Below are 13,121 nucleotides of genomic sequence, written 5' to 3' on the forward strand. Positions count from 1 at the left end.
AAGCACACATTCTACTTATGTAAAAACACCAGGCAGGCCCCACAAATAACCCAGAGATGCATATTAAATAAAAGGACACATTCTACTCATGTTAAAACAAGCTGATTCCTGGACCGTCTGCAGGGCAGATTGAGAAGGCGATTGGGCCAGATCCGGCCCCCGGGCCTTAGTTTGCCTACTCATTCTCTTTCTGCACTACAACTTGGATGGTTAACACTTTTGCTTCCATTGTAGTTTTGTAGATGGAATCTATATTTCATGCAACCTAGGCTACACATTCTCAATAGATAGTTTCTTGGCGAATGCAAAAAATTACCTTTGGAAGGTTCTTCCAATAAGTCCATTATGACAGAGTCAGCCCCTTTGGTGTAGACAATTATTTCGCCAGTATGGGGATGCCTCACCACCACCGACATTCTTTTTCTGTTGGAGTCAAATCCCAAAGTGAACAAGAGGTCAAAGGTCAGGAGGGTGCCCTCTGGCAGCCTCACAGTCACTTGTTCAGCAGTCCTGGACACTAATGTAAACTGGTAAGCCCGGGCTGCATGGACAAGGGCAGCTTCATCTGGGCTTTCAGCCTCATAACAAAACTCTACTTGGGAAGCTCCCTGGTAAGCTGCCCCACAGATCTCCACTGGAATGGGATCGCTGTCCCCAAAGGTGTCTTTCTCAGTGACTGAATCTCTTCTAAAACTGTAATCATCTGCTAAAGTGGAGCAGCTTTGAGAAGAAAAATAATCTTTTGTTTCGGAGTCAGCACAGACTCTGGTGGTTTCTGTAGTCAAACTCTCTCCTAAGTCTGAATTTGACTGAGCTGATGAAAGAGACTGGCTGAGGCTTGCCAGCTTTAGACGCTGGAACAGCTGGTGAATTTTCTCCAGGGATAGTGCTGATGGTTTCATCGGTGACGGAATGGTAACCTTGAAAGAAAAGAGGGAATCAGGATTAATTATAGCTGAAATTATGTACTACAACACAAGGGGGGCATTTTCTAACCAATAGAACACTGCTATCACCATATGACAAAGATGTATGCATCAGGTGATGTCTCTAGGTACAATGAGGGGCTCCTTAAGGGAGCATCTAGATTTAAGATGGGTTTTGTTTGTTTGTTTGGTTTATATGCTTAGTATCAGAGAAGGAGATGAGCAAAGGTACAGAGATAATTAAACAGCAACATGTACCTTTGAGAATCCTGCCATATAAAAAAACAAGGCTGTCTACCAAAGTATTTCAAATCAGTGAATTGCCTCACTTTTAACTAGTTACTCAGTTAATTAATCAATTTGCATATATTAATAGTGCTTTTTCTGGTGATTCCATTATGTGTTCACAAAGAATTTAAGAAAAGAAAAGAGTCAAAAGGCTCCCATTCATTGGGCTGGATTTTGAGATGGGGGTGTGTAATGAGGCTGGAGGAAGCTGACATTCCCTTCCTGTTATCCTCATGGCAGCCCCCAGTCCCCAAAGGCTACAATGAGGCTTAGGGGACCCTGCTGAAAGTCCTGGGGTTGTGTGTTTAAACTAGTGATTTCTGAGTTATGATTATCCACCCACTCACCCACCCACCCTGTGCCCTTCAGGCATAATTTAAAACATATCATACCCTTCTAATGGGTATCTATAGCTTATTCATAACATTCAGAACCTCCTTTTGCAAGGCATGGAAACAAGTGGGTAGCACTGGGGTTATTTGGAGTAGGAAGAAGTTGAGCTCCATACGCCTTGGCTCAAGCATGAGTGTTTTTTCAGAAGCTCATAACAAAAAATAAAATCTGTTTTACAAAGGAAGCAACTACCCTGATGAACTGGAATGCATTTAGAAGCTGCAATTAAGGCTTTAATCATTTAATCATGCCAATTAATCAATTGATGTTTGCAGCCATAATCAAGAAATATAGGGGAATACTATTTCACTTTCAAATTAGCATATTCCTTAGGGACATGAGAATAAGTTGTTAGGCAGGAAATACGAAGGGAGTCAGAGAGAGGATTCTGCAGAATTATTGCAGACTAAAGGGGAAACCCCCCTACCCTTAAGCAGACTTTTTTTTTACCTTTCCCCCAAAAGCAGGCTTTTTTTTTTTTACCTACCCAAGTAAGTTGTCATCATAAAGCTCTCAAGTTTTTTATTAAATTCAACTCATTTCCTAAAAGAGACGTTAAAGTGAGAGATTACCCTTTGTCTTGGATCGGTTGCTGTGGAGACCACAACAGTGTTGCAGAGGGTCAGAGCAAGAAAAAAGTCTGTGATGGAGGAGGTGGTCTTTGCAAACATAAATGGTGTCAAAGGTTCAATCTGGCACGATGCATTTCTCACTTTCATCAGCAGCCGGTTATCTGGGGTCACGTCCTTCTCCTGGAATACATGTTACTCAGTTAAAAAAAAAAATCTTCACATTGTTAGGATTGTGCGAAAAACAACCTTCTGCTGGGTGTTCTAGAGTTTCAAAGAACATTGCGCGTACAGAATCACAGTGTTATTATCAGCTTCAAAACCAGCGGGTACTAAAGCGTCAGAGAAATGGCAGGGATTGTGAGAAGGAAGTTAGGCCCATGGCCCACCCAAGGCTTTTTGTCGCCTGAGGCAAAGGATAAGATGCCCCCTCCCCAATTCCCTACAGAGGATGTCCAGACCAGCTATTCAGTCTCATGGCATCCTCCACCACACCTGAGGGCAGCACAGGCTACCTTAGGGGGTTCAGGGCAGGTTGAATGATGCATATAATGTCAAAACTTTGCTTCTCTTTACCATATCCCAGCCTTTGCTGCCTGACGCTGATGCCTCCCTCTGGTTAGGGTTGCTGGCAGCATCACTGGTGCCTCACTGCCACTCATCTGGCTGTGACAGCTAGAAGGTCCTGTCAGCCTTGGTGTGTCAAAACATTAGCAGATGTCTGACGACACTGACCCCTGGCCTGGCAGAAGACCTTATAAGTACTAGGGCCAGAAGGGGAACTACAGCAGTGGAGACTGGCATTCTTGTCAACCAAGGTGAACGTAAGCAGGACTTGACTTGTGGATTGTGGCCAATTTGGGATGCTCCTTTGAGCAGGCATGGGAGAGTTCAGTTTGAATGCATGCAAGGGTAATTTCTCTCACTTTTTCAATCCCCAACACAAGGGAGCTTTGAAAATCTCTTATGGCTAAGTGAGAAAAAAGGGGTCACAATTGCCTGTGCAGATCTGCCCACAAGCATCTGAATCAGGATTGTTGCCTCAAAGTTTTTCTTTTAAAAAGTCTGGATTTAATTTTGGCAATTCCTTTGACAGCTGCTAGTGCAAACACTTTCTATTAAACCTCAACAGCAGATGTGCTGGTTTGCCGCTTATCAGATTTCTTGGCAATAGGCTTAAGAGGCAGGTGTTTGCAGGAGATGTTGTACTGACCTTTAGCCAGGAACTACTGCATCTTCTCAGCAGTGTTAAATTCCATTGTCATTCTACCTGAGGCTACCACTTTTTATGCCTTGCACATAGCGCTAGGAAACCTGACATTTAGTAAGCAAAACCCATAAACTGTACTGCACGAACCTTTGGGGGGGGGTATGAACGTGGTGTCTTTTAGCATGAATCAATGTTTTGCTTAGTATTTATAGAAACCATGACGAACATTTGAACGCAGCCTGCTAGTGTGCATTTTTTTAAAAAAAGAACCACACACCACAAAGGAAAACTGGTTACTGCTGTTATGCTTTAAAAATATTTAGTCTGTTGTTGTTGTTGTGTGTGGAGCTTAGGGCTTATCCACACTTCCTTTTGTCTTGCTGCTTCTCCACTGGGGAAACTGCTCTTTAGCGCTCAATTGGAACAAAAGGCAATACCAGTTTTCTCCAGATTGCCATTTGTTCTGATCTATTACTAAAGACTTTATAATTAAAAGAAGCAAAAGGTCTTACTTACAATGGTACTGCTAAATGCGACTTGAGACTGAGAGATGCCGCCCAGAGATCTCTGCCTTGTGTGTCCCTGAAACCGAGCCCGAGCACTCTGCCACCTCCTCAAGGGCTTAGCAGTGCTGTTCCGCCTGAGAATTTCTCCACCTTTGTTTGGAGGTAGACTCAAATGTTTTGCCCAGTCTTCAGTATCTGAATCCAACTCCTTGTACGTTTCTAGTCTCTTGGCTATAAGAGATAAAATAAATGTGCTGCATTATCCCCATCATTATTTGAAGGGACTCTCAGACAATACTTCTGTCCAACTTCATGCAGACCTCCTCAAACCAGACCCCCTGAAGGTTGCAAGGCCATGATTCTGTCCTCACCAATGGAGGACAAAGTGCAGAGTTTCAGCATGTGCATGAGCATAATGTGTAGGAGCAGTGCACAAGCGGAGCTCTTAGCCCATTGGACTGGACCAGGTCAATGTAGTGTAGTGGCTGAAGAGTTGGACTTGTATCTGGTAGACGAGGATGCAAATCCCCACTCAGATGTGAGCCTTGGACCCATCACCAGCTCCCAGCCTCACCTCCCTCACAGGATTGTTGGAAGGAGAAAAAGGTGAGGGGGAGAAGAATGTATGCCATCTTGAGCTGCTTGGAATAAAAGCAGGATATATAATAAATAAAGCAAGGATATCAATGAAGCAAGGAAACACACAACAGCCTAAGCACCTTTGTCTCTGGCATCCTGGGCTTGCTTCGCCCACGCATTTCATGCATAACATTCAGGTTGGGAACAGGGCTATCTAGTACTCGTACCCCTACATAGCCCTGCATATAGCTGGAGTGTGGGCAAGGGGGAAGGTGGGAGTTTGCTTGTACCTTAGAGGTTGTCATAGAGCAGCAATGGAGAGTTGAAGAAATGGGTCACAAAGGTTCCAATTGCTGGAGGCTTCTCTGCTGCCAGATGGCTGTACTATGTGACCCTGCCTCCCTACCTGCAGACTGGTGGGCACAAATCCTCTTCAAATGGCCTGGTTGTGCAGTCTACATCTCCCACCTCCTCAGTGGCTGCTGGGGGATGCAGGTAAAGCTGCTCAGGAGGAGGAGGAGTTTGGATTTGATATCCCGCTTTATCACTACCTGAAGGAGTCTCAAAGCGGCTAACATTCTCCTTTCCCTTCCTCCCCCACAACAAACACTCTGTGAGGTGAGTGGGGCTGAGAGACGTCAGAGAAGTGTGACTAGCCCATGGTCACCCAGCAGCTGCATGTGGAGGAGCGGAGATGCGAACTCAGTTCACCAGATTACGAGTCTACCCCTCTTAACCACTACACCACACTGGCTCTCATAAACTTTCTTTACATCTGTATGTGCTAAACGTGGCTTTTAAAGGGGGAAGGAAGCTAAGATCCTCTGTCTTCCAAAGCAACTTCCAGATTACCGTATTTTTTGTCCTATAGGGCGCACCGGCCCATTGGACGCACCTCGGTTTTTTTGGGGGGGAAATGAATAAAAAAAAAAAATTTCCCTCCCCCAGCCGCGGCTGCCGCCCCAAGCCTTGCGGACACTCTCCCGAAGCACGGGGAGTCCTCCGGAGGGCTCCCCGTGCTTTGGGCGGCAGGCTGCCTCCCCAAGCCTCGCGCGCTCGGCGGGACCTCCTGCCGGGCGCGCAAGGCTTGCGGACACTCGCCCGAAGCACGGGGAGTCCTCCGGAAGGCTCCCCGTGCTTTGGGTGGCAGGCTGCCGCCCCAAGCCTCGCGCGCTCGGCGGGACCTCCCGCCGGGCGCGCAAGGCTTGCGGAACCTCGCCCGAAGCACGGGGAGTCCTCCGGAGGGCTCCCCGTGCTTCGGGCGGGAGGCTGCTGCCCCAAGCCTCGCGCGCTCGGCGGGACCTCCCGCCAGGCGCGCTAGGCTTGCGGACACTCGCCCGAAGCACGGGGAGTCCTCCGGAAGGCTCCCCGTGCTTCGGGCGGCAGGCTGCTGCCTGCAAGCCTTGTGAGCCCGTGGGAACTCCCGCAGGGCTTGCAAGGCTTGCGGATAGCTTCCTGAAGCCTGGAGAGCGAGAGGGGTCGGTGCGCACCGATGCCTCTCGCTCTCCAGGCTTCAGCGAAAGCCTGCATTCGCCCCATAGGACGCACACACATTTCCCCTTCATTTTTGGAGGGGAAAAAGTGCGTCCTATGGGGCGAAAAATACGGTATATGGCAGAAAGACCATGTTTCACATTCAATGTAGCCCAGGGTTATAGAGACAGTGTACGTCTTACCATTTTCCTGATGTGAGAATTCTCTCCCATCAATTGTACAACGTCGAAACACCATCTTATTTTCTGTCAGGGTCCCTGTTTTGTCAGAGAATATGTACTGGATTTGCCCCAGGTCTTCAGTGATATTTAGTGCTCGACACTGTATGGGTAAGTCTAGCTCTTCATTGTACAGGTCGATATCATTATGAATCAAGAAGACTTGACCTAGCTTGACTAGTTCAATGGATACATAGAGGGAGATGGGGATCAAAATCTGAAAGAGAACATTGCCCAGAATGTTAGAAATTCGTTGGAAGCAAGATTTCATGCTGGCTGCTCTAACAAGACTTCCTGGAGGGAACTAACTAAAAAACCCAGTAGATAAAAGTTGACAGCAAAAATGCCTGCACATTTTCTCATTGCTGTCTAGACTCCACAGTGAATGCATTGGTTGTGCTCCTAAAGCATTTGGATCGCCAGACACTAGCTAAACAGAACAAAAGAGATTTGTACATTGAAATGAACTGCTACTGAGAACAAAATAACTTTCCACCTTTATACAGGAGTGATGTACTGCCAAGAGATTCATACTACAGGACAAGGATGCATGACTATGCAACAGAAGTCAGCCATAGCCAGAAAAACTTTTCATACAAGAGTGTAGCAGTTGGCTTTTCCTTGGAAAGGAGTGGGACAAGGAGTTGGCTTTTCCTTGGAAAGGAGTGGGACAAGGAGTTGGCTTTTCCTTGGAAAGGAGTGGGACAAGGAGACAACTGCTCAGACTAGTTCTTTCTAGGTACGGGACAAGCAGAAGTGTGAATTAGCCCTCAGTCTGTTTCCAGGCCCAATCCAAAAGCCTGGCTTTGGCCTTCAGAACCCTTCACAGTTTGGGCACACAACATCTGAAGGATTGCCTCTTTCGACATGTACCCAGAGATTGTCATGAGAGGAATGTGTCATGACCGTCAACTTGAACAATAAACCTATTGACTTGTCAGAGGAACATGTGAGGTGTGGCACCTGGTAATGAGTGAAAGAGGCTTTTCAGGAGTGCAACCTAGTGGTAGAAGGCCCTCCTCTGGGAAACCTACTTGGTGCCTACTTGGTGCCCACTTTCATGCCCTTGAACACCAGGAAAGTACATGTTTGTTTTTCTAGATGTTTCAAATTTTGCTACAGCCGTTACATCTTCGTAATTTGGAGAGCTTTTTGCTATGGGGTGACCTATAAATATAGGAAATAGACATGCAGTATTCATGTGGTAATAATACACAGACATATTAACTGTATATGAGGTCAAACTCCCAGAGGTATCTTCTGGAAAGCTAATATTTATCTTAAACACAGTCTGTAAGGACAAGCTTACATTGCTCGTATTTGTTATGAAAAACAAAATATGTCATCTCTCCCTCCCCACCCTTGCTGAATGGGCTCAGTTACATTTCTAATGTAAAATTTAGCTTCCCTTTGGAGTTCTACAAACAGCTCAGAAGGCTGTTTGTCATTCATAACCTTATTTATTTATTTATTTATTTATTTATTTTCCATCAGCTACTACAATAAAATGGAAAATAAATGTCTTTTTCTTATCTCTCACATGGGCCTCAAATATCAATATCTGGACACATCTCAATCCCAATTTATCTTTTTATCCCTACACCTATACTGATATTTAGTGTTATTATTTAGTGTCATGAGAATTATTTATTCTTTTCGTTAGCCGGTTTTGTTGAACTTTGTTGGTTGAAGTATCAGTTAGTTGAAAAGATAAAATGGAGGACAAGGCTCCTGCACCTTTAACAGCTGAGGTGAGTTAACTTGCTACTGAAACCCAAAAGATGACTATTAGCATAATGGATTAAATGGCTCCTCTACATTTGTGTGTGAGCACCCTAACCCTAACCTTTAGGGCTGCCATCCTGGAAATCGGGATGTCAAAATGGGATCCAGGCAGATTTTCACTAAATCAACAAAATGTCTGTGAAAACCTGGACGTATGGCAAGTAGGGCTATTTTTTTTAAAAAAGAATATTTCCTGATTTTCATTTGGGGAATATGGCAACCCTACATTTCCTCTTTCTGGTTTCTGCCCCAGCACCATATCAAATGCCACTATGGAAAATCCTCCAACCTTCAGGGTCAGTGTTGTATTTATCTAAAAGCTTTAAATGGGCTGAGAGGAGCTGTGGTGAGAGACCTGATAAGTCCTAGTGTAAATGGGACATCTGGCCTTTCCTTTTATGCTTTCTCTCCAGTCCAGATTTGGTCCCTGGAACTATATCTTCTCCAAAGGGCAAAAGCTACTGCTACTGTAATAATAATTTTAAGTTCTTAGATATATAAAAGTGTTCATAAATATACCAAGCAAACATATATAAACCACATGTCTGAAGCAGCACAGGTAGACCTGAAACCATTTTGACTCCCAAGCTGACCAAATGTTTCTCTGCAAGGAGGGAGGAGGTGAAAAAAACCTTCCTTGGTACAGGAATTTAGTAATCACCGTTTCAAAGGAATGGGCAGACTACCAGGAAAGGCAATCAGATAAGGCATTATCAGAAAACCTGGCAGACAGGAAAAACAACAACATTCAAATTTCTGTTGTAGACCACCTTTTCTGTGATGTAGGTATGATGTTTGTGGGGGGTGGTCTTGGGTTACACCCCTTCTGTGATGTATGTATGATGTATGGAGGGGTGGTCTGGAGCTCCAGGGCAGGGAATTTAAAATGTCTATATAAGGGCAGGCACACCTTGGTTCTGGGTCCTCCTCCTTTCCTGTGTGTGAGAGGAGCACCCTGTTGCAGCAGATCAATAAAGATCAGGCTTACTAGCTTCTTTGCTTCTCAATATTCTCTGGTTGGCCTCTGTTATTTTCTCCTACCGATAGGGAACCCATGTAAGGACTCTTTATGGCCTCTTGGATACCTCATAAGAGAAAAAGGGCAGATTTTGTTTACAACATTACCCACATAAACCTGCATGTTTTGCTCCACAAAGCAAACAGCAGCTCAGTGATGGTGTGATCTGAACGGAGAAAAGGCTACAGTAGAAAAGGTAAAAACAACACCCTCCACTTTTGGCGGGGCAGCTGTGATCTGATTCTCCTTACCTGCGTACACTACTTCAGCCTTTTGAAAAAGTAGCAACACAGGATATCTGATCATGGGGCTCCCAAAGCAATGTCTGGTTGGGTCATTTGTTTTATATATTAGGTTTCTAGTATATAAAGGGAGACAGGAAGAATATTTCCTATAAACAAGGAGAAGCCAAATAGTCTATAGCAATGTTCTAAAGGCCTGCAGTAATATCACAGGATGCGGCTGGGAGGATTAATGCTAATACCAAAACATTCCTCTCAGTCCCTAATAATGATCTGTCTGCTGGAAAAGTAACAGAGAATTTATATAGTACTTTTGCATGCACAAAGTGCTTCATATGATTACTTCAGTGATGCTTACAGTGAGATGGGCTGGTACATGGGTAGGCAATTTAAGGCCTGGGGGCTGGATCCGGCCCAATTGCCTTCTAAATCTGGCCCACGGACGGTCTGGGAATCAGCGTGTTCTTACATGAGTAGAATGTGTCCTTTTATTTAATATGCATCTCTGGGTTATATGTGGGGCCTGCCTGGTGTTTTTACATGAGTAGAATGTGTGCTTTTATTTAAAATGCATCTCTGGGTTATTATTTTTTCAAAATATAGTCCGGTCGCCCACAAGGTCTGAGGGACAGTGGACCGGCCCCCTGCTGAAAAAGTTTGCTGACCCCTGGTATTTCACTCCCCTCTCCACAAGATGGAAGGGAGAGGCTGGGAGTGAGAGACAGAGAGAGAAAGAGAGGGACAGGTTTGTCCAAAGCTGTTGAGTTCATGGCTGAGATGAGGAAATATAATAATTTTTATTAATTTATTATTTATACCCGCCCATCTGAGAACTTTGACTCACAGATAACACTCAGACTCATAGCTACTATCATTGCTCAATTTACACAGTTTACAGCATAAGCTTATCAGTTACTTGGAAGAAAGCACCCTTCCCCCCAGCCCAATTTCAATCAGACTTAATCCTCAGTCTGAAACCTATTTCCTCATTAGCAATAAATATTTTCCCACCTGTAAGAGGATTATCATTGTCAGGAACATGTAGAAACCCGCAAGAGCTGGAGCGAGATAGCTGCCATTTATATCGGGAATGACAAACAAGGGGTATTCTAAGAAGTGTCCATTCCAAATGCCATGACCTGCATAAAAATACAAACTACTTTAGAAGAAAAAGCCTGGAAAAGTGCACACTGGGAACAAGGGAGATCATTCAATTCACATACTACCTGTTAAGTAGGAACACAAACTTTAGCAGCAATCACACAGAAGTAAAATAAGAATGCATATAAGAAGCTGGACCATTTAAATCTGCAGTACAGTAGTTTAATGTGGGTGTGGCTGGGTTGCTTTGTGTGGAGATTAGCATTGCTTTGTAGATCATCCTCTAGATACCACCTTGGGCTATTTGCAATTCTTCTAAATATACAGTTGGGGTCTTTGTCAGGTTTGAAAAGTAACTGGGAGGAAGACTTATGGATAATCATAGTGGATTCTGTGTGGTCTGGGTTATGGTCTCAGAAATAATTTAAATCTGTCTCTGCACCAGTTAGTGAGACTTCTCTTAAGACAATACATAGATGGTATAGAACTGCCACACAACCTAACAACCTACAGTCCCAACTGTTGGAGAACTTGTGCTACAAAAGGCACTTACTTCCACTTATGGTGGGAATGTTCTGCCCTAAGTAACTTTCTGCAATAATTATAGAAACTATTGTTCACTCCCTAGAATCATTCATACTATCTTTATTTCATGGTTCAAACAAGGATTTACACTCTAGGGAACTTTGATATTTTTACTGGGGAAACCCAGCCAGATGGGCGGGATATAAATAATAAATTATTATTATTACGAGTGCTGTCAGACAAACTATCAGGGATGATGTAGCAGTGTATTTCCTGCATAGAGCAGGGGACTGGACTAGTCCGCCTTTAAGTTCCCTGCCAATTCCTGCATCGAACAAGGTATTCTTTCTGATTTTAAAATATTCAGAAAATAAATGTTGGAAAACTGGATTTTGTCTGAAATTAATAGGTGATTCATATGTTTATTTTTAATAGACCTACAGCTTGCTTTTTGACCAAAGTCCTCATAACAGGTCAAAATATAGTAAATATCTTTGTATTAAAATGCAATATTAAAACCCCCAAAATTAAACATTATCAACATTTTGATTTTTAAAAAATGAAGGTAAAGTTGCTCTTGTTCTCTGGTAACCGAAAGGTACGTCTGAAAAGCTGAGCAAAGCTGAGCAAGTAGATCTGGTGAACTTCTGGTGGGATGAAGGTCACAGAGCATTGCTAATTCATGTTAATCTCTTAGACAAGCAAGGGTGAAATCCAATGCCCATTTAACTGGGAGCAGGCTTGGATTTATTTACAGTGGTACCTCGCAAGACGAATGCCTCGCAAGACGAAAAACGCGCAAGACGAAAGAGTTTTCCGTTTTTTGAGTCGTTCCGCAGGACGAATTTCCCTATGGGCTTGCTTCGCAAGACGAAACGTCTTGCAAGTTCTTGCAAGTTTGTTTCCTTTTTCTTAAAGCCGCTAAGCCGCTAAGCCGTTAATAGCCGCTAAGCCGCTAAGCCGCTAATAGCCATGCTTCGCAAGACGAAAAAACCGCAAGACGAAGAGACTCGCAGAACGGATTAATTTTGTCTTGCGAGGCACCACTGTATATGCAAGCTAACAAAGTTACAGTTTAGGGCCTTCATCTTATGAAGGGCCTCTAAATAAAAAGAGTCACTTTATTTCACGTTTCATACAGTTGGTTAAAAAGCCAGGCCTATTGCAAGATCAGTGTTTTTCTTAGAGTGTCAATTTTTAGTTGCATCCTTGACTAGGTACCAGGATATTTGCAAATATAAAAAACATATTATTTCTATTTTCATTTCATTAACGTAGCTTAGGGCTCCAGCATATCTCGAGCCTCGAATAGGCTTGTAAAGTATTGTGCTGTAAGTCACCTGCGTTTTCATCCCAGCTGGCCTGAACCCCTTTCCTTTTTCTGATGAACATCCACCCGGAAAACCGATCAAGTTGCAATGTCAGTTAAGTCAAGAAACTCATTTTGAGCTGAAGTACCAACAGTAAAATATAATAATTAAATCTGTGCTGTTGTTCAGCTGAAGAGGATTCTTCACTTCTGGGTCCTTCAGTACTAGTCTGGTTAATTGACTGGCTTACTGCCATGTCATGCCAGATTTCTCCAGGGCACTCTATGCTGGGAAAAAGAAACTCACTATGAAACCTTGCAACGCATAGTGCAGTGTTTTGCAACTCACTTGTGTATTGCCACTTAGAAACCAGGATACAATTACAATAACCTTTACATGCCCTGCCAAATTTTTATTTGTGGAAGGCTCAATAGTCTTGTTTCCATCAGAGTTTGACACCCCAGCAAATCGTGGTCACAGTAGGACAGGATTATCGTAAAATTGCTACAAAGCAATCCTTTTCCCTGCTACATATTGAAAGCAATTGGTTCTCTCAGCAGCAATCTAGGAAGCCCACCAAAAATAAGCTATTAATTTTAGCAGTGAAGCACATCCCTATTGCAAAGGCTTCGTGAAATGCAGGAAAAAAATTTTCATCATTACTCCATACCTAGTGCTCCAGTGAGACACATGATGAAGAGCAGCCCCACGCAAAAGAATATATCAATATTCAGACGTTGTTCTATTTTGCTGCGTTTATAACGAGGACCTCTGTTGTTTAACATGGCTTTTGTTTCAGGGCCTTCAAGAAAAAGAAGAAGAGGAAGGAACTGTCATATGGCTTTATTATCTTAAGAATGGTTGAATGCTAGATTTAGATAAATTCATGTATACAACATTAAGTCTCACATCAAATATAAATGATCTGTAAAAAGGACTTTATGATCTGAAAATAAA

The 13,121-nt window shown here is 43.6% G+C and overlaps 1 protein-coding gene across 1 annotated transcript in view; it reads right to left on the reverse strand.

The window, feature by feature from the left end:
* The window catches only part of LOC309332733 (phospholipid-transporting ATPase VB-like), a 55,005-nt gene that overhangs the window by 21,479 nt on the left and 20,405 nt on the right, over nt 1–13,121 (reverse strand). The window contains exons 5-10 of the mRNA XM_081845906.1: nt 12,835–12,966; nt 10,240–10,367; nt 6,148–6,400; nt 3,903–4,123; nt 2,180–2,359; nt 317–920 (exon numbers count right to left, since the gene is read on the reverse strand). Coding sequence (XP_081702032.1) covers nt 317–920; nt 2,180–2,359; nt 3,903–4,123; nt 6,148–6,400; nt 10,240–10,367; nt 12,835–12,966 — 1,518 coding nt within the window. The remainder of the gene's footprint in view (nt 1–316; nt 921–2,179; nt 2,360–3,902; nt 4,124–6,147; nt 6,401–10,239; nt 10,368–12,834; nt 12,967–13,121) is intronic.

The sequence above is a fragment of the Podarcis erhardii genome (genome assembly GCF_964252035.2).
Source record: "Podarcis erhardii genome assembly, chromosome: 2".
Taxonomy (NCBI): Eukaryota; Metazoa; Chordata; class Lepidosauria; order Squamata; family Lacertidae; genus Podarcis; species Podarcis erhardii.